Source organism: Rhinatrema bivittatum, chromosome 11 (assembly GCF_901001135.1).
Source record: "Rhinatrema bivittatum chromosome 11, aRhiBiv1.1, whole genome shotgun sequence".
NCBI lineage: Eukaryota > Metazoa > Chordata > Amphibia > Gymnophiona > Rhinatrematidae > Rhinatrema > Rhinatrema bivittatum.
The window spans coordinates 36,197,536-36,211,651 of record NC_042625.1 but is presented as its reverse complement, the minus strand read 5'-3'; the positions used below and the strand labels follow the sequence as shown (position 1 = coordinate 36,211,651).

General features: G+C 43.9%; 1 protein-coding gene across 1 annotated transcript in view; it reads right to left on the bottom strand.

Moving 5' to 3' along the window:
* Positions 1–14,116, bottom strand: part of DNAH10 (dynein axonemal heavy chain 10) — a 952,322-nt gene that overhangs the window by 390,021 nt on the left and 548,185 nt on the right. The window contains 2 exon segments of the mRNA XM_029571350.1: positions 5,048–5,264; positions 6,795–6,929. Coding sequence (XP_029427210.1) covers positions 5,048–5,264; positions 6,795–6,929 — 352 coding nt within the window.

The following is a 14,116-nucleotide window of genomic DNA, read 5'->3' as shown; positions in this document are numbered from 1 at the left end:
TGCCCCACCGTCAAGTGGTGTGGGACTGTGGCCATCTGTTACACTTAGCAGTCTAAGCGCCAATCATACCTGGCCTGTCTCCTCTGTACCTGTGCCACCATACCGGGTTTCAGTGTGAGATGGACGTTTACGTCCCCGGCCTTCCCCTCGAGGACTCCAGAGACCGACGGAGTCAACAGTCTTCACCGGCTCGTCTTGCGGCGATCCACGTCGGATGGTAAGTACCCGCTTCGGCGGCATTCCCATAGAGTTGTGTTCTCCCATTCGGACTGTGGTTCGAAAAGTTCTGGGTCATGTGCCTTAGGAGCTGTATTAGTGTCACATATCGCTATGTTAGCTATGTTAGCCACTATACCAGGAGAACCCCTCTATCTTCTTGGGATTGCAGCAGGGCTTCTTCTCTTGTCAGTAACAAGTCCCTGTGCCGACCAATGCTCTGACTCTTGGTTCCCTCCCAACCAAAGTTCCAGCTGCATTGGCTGATCTGCTAAACATGAGATTCAGCAACCATTGCCCCATGTACAAGTCCACCTTGAAGCCTGGCCACAGGTCTCAGTGTCTCCTTGTACAGCATACAGAAATGCAGGTACCACTTACCGCTCACACTCCTGCGGGAGCCTACATGATATCCTCCATTGGGACACCTCCTGGTCTCCCATCTGGTCAGATATCAGAGCGGCCACCCCACCTTGTACCAAAGTCCCGGTACACTCCCCCAGGCGCTACGAAGTGCAGAGGGGAGAAGGGAGGGGGGTTGGGGAGTTTTAATTGCACTATTTTTTCTTTTAACAGAAAATAGTTACTCTCCGCACATCCTGGACCTAAGAAACTCCAACTTTCTTTAGAAGTCACAGGTACAATGGTATCTTTGGTTACCATCACTCCATATTGCAGTAAGTACATTATTTTAATGTTTCTATGTGCTTTATGATGAGTCAACATTACAACCCCAAGCTCTGCCGTTGGCACCAGCTTCGGTAAGTGAACTGTCTCTTGCATCATGGTGAATGCTGTTTTCTCTGCGGAGTGTAACATCATTCACTTTCCTTGCATAGACTACTGCTAACCACTTTCAGTACATGCAATGAGCTCTCACTTTTTTCATGACTCACTGTACATTTACTAACTGGGATTACTGTCACTGCCATAAATCCCTTCTGTAACACTTCTGGACACTACAGTCTTAAGTCCCTCTTGTCCAGCATGCGCACAGACATTCTGATACATTCGTATATGTCCCTGTGCATATTTTCCATAACCTCAGCCCTTCAACTTTTCATGGTTGGGCTATGGGGTTTCTTCCCACTATGCATTTTTCTCATAATTCAAAACTGCTATGGGTTATATTCAGTGACATTCTATACTCAATGGACCTAAGTGGTTTCATTGCTTTCGTCCCTGATTCTTATCCCAGTTCGAACTAGGACCTAGTCTCCTTCGACTCATGCTCGCAATTCCTTAGGGTTATAAAGTTTCTCCTGAAAGCTTTCAACCCATTATGCGTCTATTGCACTCCAGCATAGTTTCTCATAAACGTCCTGGACGTTGCACCCATGAGTTATGCCCTTATGCCTTCCAATACTGCTTTTGCAACAATTCTTTGTGCATACAGACAGACAGCATAGGGACAATGTGCTTTCCAACTCATAAGCACGCATTACCTCTTAGCTGCTCTGCTAGACAGCTGCGCAGCTCTACCTTGGCCCTTGTTCACTTCATGCCTCCTTGGGCCACATATCTAAGAGATTTAATGAACGCTCTATCAGACCTTCTCCACGTAGGTTCTATCCTCTCGAATGGTCTCAATTACATGTGTACAGGGAAAATCTTTTCACGCTGAGTTAATTAAACTTTCCTCTGCGTCTGCATCATTCCATACGATGCACAGGTTCTGCTCCCTACACATGTTTCCTATGCGTTCCCTTAGATGCCTTTTCTTCCATCAAAGGCCTCTTCAATATATCTCTTCTGATGCCTCTCGTAGCCAGCATTTTTTCTATTGTTGAACTGGGATGGGGTTCAGTATTCTTTTCCCCACTCCCTGACTGAGATCAGTATGCTTCCCATACTTCTCAATCCATCATATCAGTAACCTTTTATTCTCTCACCAGTCAGTCCCAAATCATAGACTTACTGATGTTCTTAGGTTCTGGTAGCGTCACAAAACCTTCTAAACATAAATCTTGCCGTTTAATATGGCAGGCTTTACCTCCTGACGCTAAAAAAAAAAAAAAAAAAAAAAAAGAGAGGTATTACTCCTTTTACTTTTCCACCATTTTTTCTTACTCCCTCGGATTCTGTTCTCCAGACATCCTCCACATAGTTACACCTTTCTCTCAGTAGGTGTATCGTTTTGGGAGTTGGGTTCCCGTTTACGGTAAACCTCTCTGAGTCGGCTTACCATGGATTATCCACTGATCAAGCCGCCTCTATTTCTCTAATCACGGAATGAACATATATATTTTCCTTATAAGTCTCATACATTCTACGTTTGAGCCTTTCCATTCCTCTCTTCCACAGTTTGGCAAGGGAACTTCTTTCCCTCTTAATGTCATTCCTGCCAGCAGGGTCCGTGAGTTATGCACTCTTTCCATACTCACCTGACTCGTTCCTCCGTCACTGAGTGGTTCTATGCATTCATCTTTCTATCCTTTTCAGGTAGATGTTGCATCTCTCTTTACTCAGGAAATACTCTGCCAATTTTTCCTAGCCTCTCTCTCTCGCCCTAGGGAGAGAGTGGATTTTCCACATTCCTGGACAGTAATGCTGCGCTTACATTCTATCTACATTGCACTGCATTCCATGTGAATGCCACTTGACTCTTTCCTCCATGCAAGAGTCAAGCTGCGACTTCCAGTGGCCACTCAGATCTAATCCTTCTGACTAAGTGGTCTGTATTTCCTTTGCTACCAACAAGCAGACACTTCACTACAACACTGTGGGTATCCACATACTGTTGTTTCCATCCTAGCCTTAACAGCTTCCCTTTGGTTACTGCTGCTTGTACTTTTTTATCAGGCTGCAGCCTGGAGTCCTCTCCATACCTTTGCAGCCTATTATTGCTTACATTGACTAGCCGGCATGCTCCATGTTTGGCCAGTCCGACTACTCTTACCTTTTTCAATTCACTACCCAACATCCTTCCACGAACCCATTATGGTGTTGCGGATGCCCTCCGTTCCCATTTCCACCTCCGTCATTACGCTTTCGCGTGTCTGCGGTGTATCTGGTGCATTCTCGGGCATCCTCAGCTCGGTACTCACCCATTTGTGAGGACTACCATCCTGCTTGTCCTGTGAGAAAGCAAATGTTGCTTACCTGGTGTAACAGGTGTTCTCACAGGACAGCAGGATGTTAGTCCTCACGAAACCTGCCCGCCACCCCGCGGAGTTGGGTCTGTATACTTTTATTTTAGTTTCGCTTGCGCTTTTTAGCTATAAGACGAGACTGAGGGAGACACCTGTGGCTCACAGGGATAATTGCAGGCTGGGCATGCTCAGTGCACCCAGTGTGCCAGTGTCAGTCAAAGCTTGTTGAAACTTTGACAGAAAAGTTTTCCGTACAGGGCTCCATCCTGATGATGTCACCCATTTGTGAGGACTAACATCCTGCTGTCCTGTGAGAACACCTGTTACACCAGGTAAGCAACATTTGCTTTCACAGGTTAGGCAGGGTCAGCTTTATTCAGTCATACTTACTGTAAGTTTCAAAAAAATGGAAGCAAGCTAACCAAACTGCATCTTTGGTACAAGGCAGCATACGAGTTATCAATATTTAATTTCAGTAAACTCCCTTAGAGCTTACCTTGTCTCAATTTGAGGGTATGGGTGTAAAGGCAAAGTCCTTCCTAATTTTTTTAAATTATTTTTACTTACAAACATTGAGGGATGAAAAACAGCTCAGGGGAAATATCTCAAAGTGATCCTTCTTCTTGCCACGGGCAGATATAAATCTGACGCTCAACTTTTACCTTATTGAAAGGAAGGGAGCATAACAGCGTATGGGTTCATTAAAACTGACATTCTGCCAATAGCATGGCCCTTAACAGACCTTTGGAAAGTTTAAGTAAATGTTTTCCTCTATAAGCTTCAAGAGCTGCTGCACTAATAGAAATTCGTTCATCAGCTGGAGGCAGAGAATACTGGACTAGTCTTTCTGCACTGGATTTATACAGAGGTAGTGATCCTGTAAGTATTTAAAAAAAAACAAAAACAATGCACTGCCTCCATCAGCTGGGGTAAAGGGATATTATCCAAGTGTTCTGAAATGGTGCAGAAGAATGACAAGTAATACCACAATATTAATACCATCAAAAGAAAGCTGCAAAAGGGTTTTGAACACATGCAGGAAAATATAAATGAAGTATTATCTTATATGCAAACTTTCTGCTTATATGCAAGTAAGCCTTTCAAACCTAAATAAATTATACATTAAAATAAAAAAAATGGGTTTTATATTTCTATATCTTACTCTCAAATCATTATTGTTGAAATTATTTAAGCTTCTCCTCTAAACCTCTTTGTATAAGCATGTTTGGTACAATGCCATACAATACTTGCAATGGAACAGGATCTGACTGTTTCATGCAGCACATATATTATTATTTATGACATCAAGGCAAGTATGGACCAATTATATCCAAAGATTGTTAGTTATTGTGTGACACTCTTCTACCATGACCACTCTGATGACTGTAGAACTGCAGAGTAGTAGCTTAATGAATTTGAAAACAAATAGTTAATACTAAACATTTTAATTGATATAAAGTGCGTGCTATTTGCCATGTGTACTTCTGAAATTCTACACAGGACACAGAAGAGTATATTTATCTTTTAAGAAATGTAACTAGCTAGGGCTGATTCAAATTGCAAGGTATCATCGTGCACTCTTCCATTCCCTACCACACATGCAAGTTGCTTATTTTTATCTTTGTTTTACTATTACTTATTTTTATAGCACTACTAGATCTACGCAGCACTATACAAATACACATAAGACAGTTTTACATTTCCAAATAATAAAACTACAGGCAGGCAGAATATCCTACCTGGTAATGTCCCTGGTTCCGCCAGTGTTTGTTCATCTTCAGCTAATGACATTGAGGAAAGACGTTTCATATATGAATCAAATTTAATTTTTCCAGACTCGAGAAGTGTACCACCCAAAGAACAATAGAGAGCTTCTATGAAGTAGCATTCCAGAACTTCAGGCTCTTCAATTTCCTTAACAAGTAAAGCTTCCAGCATCTTACTCAGTTGTGTCACCTGTTGCAGAACAATGACAAAACCATAAAGTACACTTCAAGGGCTTTTAGAACTGTGACAGTTTACTCATATTTTCTGACAGACATCTATTTTCACAATCAAATGCTACTCTGTTAGTAATTGAGTTACTACATGTATCTGTGTACATGTAACATTAATTGTGCAGGGAAAAATCATTTCATTTCAGGGGTTCTATTTTCCTTTTCTGGAATGTTTCTCCCCCAGGTACCATTTTGTTTAATGTTTATTTTGTTTCTGTAATTTGCATAATTTAAATAAACGTTTAAAAAACCCCCAAAAATAAAATAAGAAAATGGATATGGGGCTTCTCCAGGCTCCCCTGCACCCAATCTCCCCTACCCCTAAAAATTATTAGGGCCAGGACTTCACCAGCCTCAACTTAACCCGTCCATGGGGGGGGGGGGGGGGTGTCACATCAATGCAGCCAGCCCAGGTCTGATGCCAGAGGCCGGGCCCTGTCACTGGGACCTTGGCTTCGGCTTAGGCCCAGGTCCGGAAGGCAGGGAACCAGGTCTTGAGAAATCTTCTGTCAATATCCTTTTCAAAATGGCACCCTTCACTTGGAGGATGCATTGGAGTGAATTCTCTCTAGTACCTTCCTTCTGAGCAGAGGGCAACATTTTGATGTACAGTCGATCATTTTTAACAGAGAAACATCATTCCGGCACATCCTCCAAGCAGAGGTTGCCTTTTTGAAGAGGATGCCCACAGAAGATGATGTCTGGAGGCCTAATCCCCAGCTACAGGGCCTGAGCTTGGGCCTAGGCCTCAGCATTGGGACTCAGCCTCTAGTGATAGGATCCAAACTCTGGGCTGAGTCCTAGCATTAGGCGTAGGCCTTAGGCTGGGCCCTGCCACCGGGCCTGGGTCTAGGCCTCAGTGACAAAACCATTCCTTGGACTGGTTGTGTCATCGAGACCCCCACACTAATGGGGTGTGGGGACCAGAGGGGTTCCTGGCTCCAGCAATTTTTGGGGGGTGTTTTGAGGGGTTGTTTTCAAAATAAAATAAAAATAACAAAATCTCATTGGTTTTTCTAACGTTTTGTTTTGAAAACATTATAAAAACGACATATGAAATATTCTTTCATATCCTATTTTGATTCAATGAATGCACATCCCTTATTAAGCTTTGATATCCAAAGGCTGACAATGTTCTCACAGTAGGAAATGAATACAAAAATATATATATAATCCTGAAAAACATCACTTCTCAAGGACAACTGAATCCCTTCACTAGCTATTGTTTTAGTATTAAATATGGTCATTTAGATGTCTCTATCTGAAAGTATCTGTCCTTTTAATTAGAATGTCATTTTTATATCTTCAGAAAAATGCCTTTCACATAACACAAACTACTTTGAAGCTAGTAATATATGTTCTGCTGTAATATGTTTCTATAAAATACTTCAAAATTGTAAGCAGTGAAAAATTAATACAATAAAGCTATTATTTTAGTTATTTTTAATGCTGTACTTTCTAGTTACTAGAAATAGCCATAGCTTCCTACCATATTTAAATCTGTTTGAGGGACGATAGTCTTCAATTTTTCTCCTTGTCTGCCATCCATAATTCCCTCCAAAATCATTTCAATTAAGTGGGGGACATATTTTACAAACAAATTGGTCAAAGTTGTTCGTTCTTGCTGGAAAACCAAATGCAACAAATGATTTAAAAAATACACATTACAATGGTAAGAAATACTAGCTAGTTATTAAAGATAACTCTGAAAGATGAAGTGTTTTGCAAAATAAAACAAGCTTTTGTACAAAACAAACAATGATGTGTACTTAAGAATTTCTACATCAGTTTTTTTATGAGCCCCATCATCATAACTAATGCATAATTATTCTCTGATGCACAATTATTGTATATGCTGCTATAAAAAAAAAAAAAATCTAACCATGCTCTTTTTTTCCAAGAGCTACTGAAAGCAAGACAGAAGGATTATTCAGTTCAATATTAAGCAGAAAGTGAGTATTTATTTATTTATTTATTTATTTCTTTTGTATACCGACATTCGATCGAGATATCACATCGGTTTCCAGAAAACAGGTTGAATAGAGCCGGAACTGCCCTATTTTACATTGTAACAAGAGAACAGTTGATTAAACAATAAATATAAGGAACATTGTAACATATGAATAAAATTAATATTAAATATTAGATGTGGGTATATAGAAATGGCAAATATGGCATATAGCCTATATACAATATGTACAATATGACTTGGTTATGAGTAGGGTGGGGGACAGGGAAAAGGGAGGTTACGAGTAGGGTGGGGGACAGGGAAAAGGGAGGGTAGAGAAGGGGAGGAGGGGTTATGCGTTCATGCAGAGTAGAAGTTATGCGGTAAGGCTTTCAAGAGCGTTTATTATAGGATGTTGGGGTTCAGGAGGGAATGCTTTCAAGAACAGCCATGTTTTGAGCTGTTTTTTAAAGACTTGCGGTGAGGGTTCGTTTCTGAGCTGTGGGGGGAGGGAGTTCCAGAGGGTAGGGCCAGCTATTGTAATGGCTCGTTTGCGTGTTGTATTGAGGTGAGCATTTTTAAGAGTTGGGATGGAGAGGAGACCTGAGTTGGTGGATCTGAGATTTCTTTGTGTGAAATATGGTTGGATGTTGTTGTTTAGCCAGACCATTCTGTTGTTGTTTATTTTTTTGTGAAGAAGGGTGAGGGTTTTATACTGGATTCTTTGTGTGATGGGCAGCCAGTGGAGGTCTTTGAGAGTGGGTGTGATGTGGGAGGATTTTCTGTGATTGGTGATAATTCTGGCGGCGGCGTTTTGTAGAACTTGGAGGGGCTTGATGTGGATTTCCGGAAGTCCAAGGAGGAGGGAGTTGCAGTAGTCGAGTTTTGAGAAAATAATTGATTGCAGTACTGTTCGGAAATCATGCGGTTGGAGGAGAGGTTTGAGTTTTTTAAGTGTTTGAAGTTTGAAAAATCCATCTTTGATTATATTGGAGATGTGTCGTTTAAAGTTGAGTTGGCTGTCGATGGTTACTCCTAGGTTTTTTGTGGATGGTGTGAGTGAGGTTCTTGATAAGTTTGGCATCCCAGTGTTGTTTGCGCTTCCTGTGTTGTTTGAGGGGGTGCTCTCGAGGGGGGAAGCGGGACGGTCGTCCTGGATGTGAATGATTTCTGTTTTGGCTTGTTTGAGGCAGAGAGATAGTTGTGATAGCAGTTGAGATAAATTTGAACTGAGTTTGTTCCATCTTTCCATGGTGAGTTCAATGGATTTGGTGATGGGGAGGAGAATTTGAATATCGTCTGCATAAACGAAGTAGGTGAGGTTGGCATCAGAGAGGTATTTGCATAGTGGGAGGAGGTAGATGTTGAAGAGGGTCGAGGATAGTGAAGAACCTTGAGGGACGCCATGGGTGAGGGGCACTTGGGAGGATTCAGAAGAGTTTGTCTTGACAATGAAGGATCTGTTAGAGAGGTATGATTTGAACCAGTTGAGTGTAGTGTCTTGCAGACCGATCTCTTTAAGTCTGGTGAGGAGAGTTCTGTGGTTGATGGTGTCAAATGCGGCTGATATATCGAGGAGGATCAGTAGAAATGTCTTGCCACTGTCTCGGCCTCTGAGGATGGTGTCGGTGAGGGAGAGGAGGAGAGTTTCTGTGCTGTAGAGTTTTCTGAAGCCGTGCTGTGTTGGATGGAGAAGATTGTGGGCGTCGAGGTGGTCTGTGAGTTGATTGTTGACAGTTTTCTCGATGATTTTTGCTAGGAATGGGAGGTTGGAGACTGGTCTGTAGTTTGCAGGATCAGATTTGTCGAGTTGCGGTTTTTTTATGATTGGTTTGATGATGGCGTTTTTGAGTTTGTCTGGGAAGATTCCTTGTTCGAGGGATAGGTTGATGATTTGGGTTATAGGTTTGGCAATAATCTCTCTGATGAGTTTTAGGGTTTTGATGGGGATGGAGTCTACGGGGTGGGATGCTGGTTTGGTTTTTTTGATGAAGGGTTCAATTTCTGTAGATGCAACAGGAGTGAATTGGGTCCAAATGTGGATGGGTGGAGGGATATTTGTTGAGTCGTTGTGGGAAAGGGGAATCTTGGCAATGATGTTGTCGACTTTGTCCTTGAAGAATTGAGCTAGTTTGTCACTGGAGATGTTGTTGGAGTTTGGCGTTGTGTCATTCTGGATTGGGTTGGTGAGTTCTTTGACGTATGAGAAGAGGGTCCTCGGGTTGAATTGGTATTCATGAATTCTGGATGTGTAGAAATTGCGCTTTGCTGTGTTGAGGTCAGCTGTATATTTGTGTAGAAGTGTTCTATATTTGTCTTTCAGGTTTGGTGTAGGTGTTCGTCTCCATTGTTTTTCGGTTTGTCTGAGCGTTCGTTTGGATGTTTTCAGTTCGGGGGTGTACCAAGGAGCATTTTGTTTAGTAGATGATCTGATTTCCTTTTTTATTGTGGGGCATAATGTGTTGGCTATGTCAGCGTTGATGGAGATCCAGGAGTCTGTAGCTGAGTTGGCATCATGTAGGTTGATTGTTTTTAGTGCTTCCGGGAGTAGCTCTGCTAGGTCTTCACTGGAGCAGGGTTTGGTGTATTCAATGAAGCATGAGTATGAAGCATGAGTATGAAGCATGAGTATGAAGTTAACCCACTATAAAAGTTGAAAGGATGCCAACAAGGTAGTTGAATGGAAATTATGTTTGCAGTAGTTCTGAATGCTTGTATCTTTAATCATTCAAGGAGAAATTGCCAAAAGGAAAATTGGTTCTTACCTGCCAATTTGCAATCTTGGAATATCACAGATCAGTCCACATAAGTGGGTTTTCATCTCTACCAGCAGATGGTGGCAGAGAATAAAAACTTTTCAGGCACTGTTACTTAACTAACAGGCCGATACAGTACAGTGCCCTCCGGTGGAGCGCACTGTTAACCCATGGTTGGACGCGCGTTTGACACGCTAGCTTTACACCCCTTATTCAGTAAGGGGTAATAGCGCGTCTAAAACATGCGTCCAACCTACCCAAAACTAATAGCGCCCACAACATGCAAATGCATGTTGATGGCCCTATTAGTTATTCCCGCGCGATTCAGAAAGTAAAATGTGCAGCCAAGCCGCACATTTTACTTTCAGAAATTAGCGCCTACCCAAAGGTAGGCGTTAATTTCTCTCGGCACCGGGAAAGTGTACAGAAAAGTAGTAAAAACTGCTTTTCTGTACACCCTCCGACTTAATATCATGGCGATATTAAGTCGGAGGTCCCAAAAGTAAAAAATAAAAATAAAAAATAAAAAAATTTAAAATCTACCCGTGGCTCACGGGTTGAAAACCGGACGCTCAATTTTGCTGGCGTCCGGTTTCCGAATCCAGGGCTGCCAATGGGATGAGAACAGACACCGGCAAAATTGAGCGTCGGCTGTCAAACCCACTGACAGCCACCGCTCCTGTCAAAAAGGAGGCGCTAGGGACGCGCTAGTGTCCCTAGCGCCTCCTTTTACCGTGGGTCCTAATTAGCATATTTTTATTTACTGTATCACGTGCACAGGACACTGGCCTGTGCGTGCGCCAGGAGAGCGGGCATTCACCCGCTCTCCCGTGTTTCTATCTGTATCGGCCTGTAAGAGTGCCACTTGCAGTCCCTCAGTATTGACCTGTACCCAAGCCAAGATGACTACTTACCCAAACTCCAAGGATTTCTCCCTCTAGAGTGAACTGAGGAATAAGTTGGAACCCCCCAACAAAACTGAACCCTCAAGTTAGGGCAATGAAAACACTTCCAATCTCAAAATGGCTTCAAACTATGTACAATCTTGCTCAATTTCTGCATCACTTATTCAAATTTTGCATCACAAGCAGCATCCAGAAGCAGGAAAGGTATTTCAAAATAATAAGAGGATGGGAGTCTGGACTGATCTGGGGTATTCCAGGAACGAAAATTAGCAGGTAAGAAACAATTTCCTTTTCTTGTTCATACCCCAGATCAGTCCAGTTAAGTGGGATTTACCAAAACTCCTCTATACTGGGTGGGAACCCGAAAGACCCATACGCAGCACACTTTCACCAAACGTGGCCTCTTCTGGAACGTTAACAGCCAAACAGTAATGTTTAGTAAAAGTGTACAAAGAAGACCAATTCACTGCTTGACAAATATCCTGCGGAGAAACCAATTGACAGTCCACCCAGGAGACTGCCTGCGCCCTAGTAGAATGCTCCCGCAATCCTTCCGGGATTGACCGACCCTTACAGATACAGGCCGAAACAATTGGCCCTTTCAACCATCTTGCAATGGTGCTCTTAGTCGCTTTGCAAACCTTTTCTGGTCCACTGAATTAAACAAAGAGATGGTCCGACCTCCAAAAGTCATTTGTCACCTTGAGATACGACAATAGGACCCGAAGCACGTCCAAAAGGTGAAGCTCCTTTGCATGGGGTGAATCAGAAGTCAAGCACGGAAAGCCTGGCAATTCCACCCTCTGGCTAAGATGAAAAGTCGACACAACTTTGGGCAAAAAGGAAGGCACCACATACAACGAGATTCCATTGTCCGAAATCCACAAAAAACGATCCCTGCATGATAAGGCTTGTATCTCCGAATTCACCTAGCTGAAAAAATTGCCACCAGGAACACAATTTTCAGGGTAAGGTCCTTCAAAGATGCCCTTCTTAGTGGTTCAAAAGGAGGCCCACACCCAGATTAAGATTCCAAGATGGACAACTTCTATGAACCGGAGGGCACAAATGCTTTGCTCCTTTAAGAAAACATACCATGTCCAAATTAGATGCTAGCAGCCATCCTTGAAGCCTCCGTCGGAAACAGCCCAAGGCTGCTACCTGGACTTGGAGAGAATTATAAAGTAAATCCTTTGACAAGCCATCTTGCAAAAAGGCCAAGACCTGGGCAACATTCTCATGCAAAGGATTAGTGTCATGAATCTCACACCAGGACTCAAACACTCTCCAGACTCGGATATACGCCAAAGAACTAGACCTTCCCTCCCTCAGTGACTGAAAAATCTGATTGCCTTGGCATTCTTCCGCATTGCCATGAGATTGAACTGGGGCTTGCCCCACCTGCGCCGAATGAGGACAAAGGCCTATGCTGACATGCTCCCATGCTCCCAGCTCCAGCTGTTGCCTACTGAGATAATCAGTCTGCATATTGTCCATACCTGCCACATGCGAAACTGATAGTACTGCTAGATAGCGCCCTGCCCAGGCAGAATTCCTGAACCTCCTGTGCCACTAAACAACTCTTCGTTCCACCCTGCCAATTGATATAGGCCACTGTAGTCTTAATGTCTGAGAACACGCATACTACATACCCCTGAATCTGAGGAAGAAAGACAAGCAATACCCTGCAAACTGCTCTCGTTTCCAGATGGTTGATTGACCAGGATGTCTTCACTGGCGACCACTGCCCTTGGGCCATCGATCCCTGACATACCGCGCCCCAATCACTGAGGCTGGCATCTATGGTCACAACCAACCAGTCTGGAACCTCTAGATCCACTTCTTTCTCTAAACTGGGACGCAACAGTCACCATGAGAGACTGGATCTGAACTCCTCCTGGAGTGGCACCGGTAGCTGAAACTACTCCGGCAACGGATTCCAACAGACAGGAGTGCCTTCTGAAGAGGTTGCATGTGAGCAAACTCTCATGGCACCAATTCCAGTGTAGAGGCCGTGAAACCTAGCACTTGTAAATAATCCCAGACTTTGGAAATCAACATATCCAGCAGCTGAACCACTTGCGACTGCAACTTGACCACCCTCTCTGGGGTAAGAAACACATTGCCTAACTGGGTGTTGAATCATGCTCCCAGATAGTCTAATAACTGAGATGGCTCCAGGAGGCTATTCGCCAGGGTTATCACCCAACCCAGGGACCTTAGATACTTTGTAACCCGTTGAATGGAACAGTAACACTCTAACTCTGTCTTTGCCTGAATGAGCCAATCATCTAGGTATTATGCTTTGTTTCTGAGGGCTGCTACCACCACCGCCACCACCACTTTCGTAAATGTTCTTGGTGCAGTCGCCAGTCCGAAGGGAATTGCTCAAAACCGAAAATGTTCTCCTAGCGCTGTGAAGCACAGAAACATTTGATGGTCTGCTCAAATGGGAATGTGCAGATGTACCTCTGTTAGAACCAAGGACGCAAAAAACTCCCCTTTGCGCACCACTGCAATCAACATCTGCAGTGTTTCCATCCGAAAGCACTGCACCCACAAGGCCATTGACCTTTTGCAGTGTTGCGACCGTCATTTCCCGACGGCTTCACTCCGCCTACCTTTCCTTTTTTGCGGCTCCTCCTACTCTTCACGGTCGCCTGGCTGCTGCGGCGTCTGCCTGCCGTTCTCTTCGGTGTCCCCGGACTGGCTTGGGCGCTGCCTCCCGCCATGTTCTACAGGTACCTTAGGGCACGCGCGCCGCGCGGCCCTCATTCTTATTTCCTCATTGGCGCGTTACTCAGGGGCGTCCCCCTGTGATGATGTCACGCTGCCCAGATATTTAATCCTACAGGTTATTGCTAGCCGTTGAGTTAGCAAGGGGAATTCTTAAGGATGGGATTCGCTCTCCGTACTCAGCTACTCTGCCTCTCCAACTTCCATTGGACTCTTTCTGCTAACGGGGTACCCGCTCCTCGGGGGCCTCTTTTGCTTCTTTCAGGTCACTATCAGGTAACCGGTACTCGCTCCTCGAGGGCCCATGTTCCCTGACTTGCTGCCTGCATCTATCTCCTCTTCTACTTGGAAGAATTCGCTACAGACACCATTAGTGAGTACTATTATCATCTACTCCTCAGAGCCGTCTCCCTGGAACCAGGTACTCGCTCCTCGAGGGCCTGCCTCCATTCCAGTGCCAGTGCCC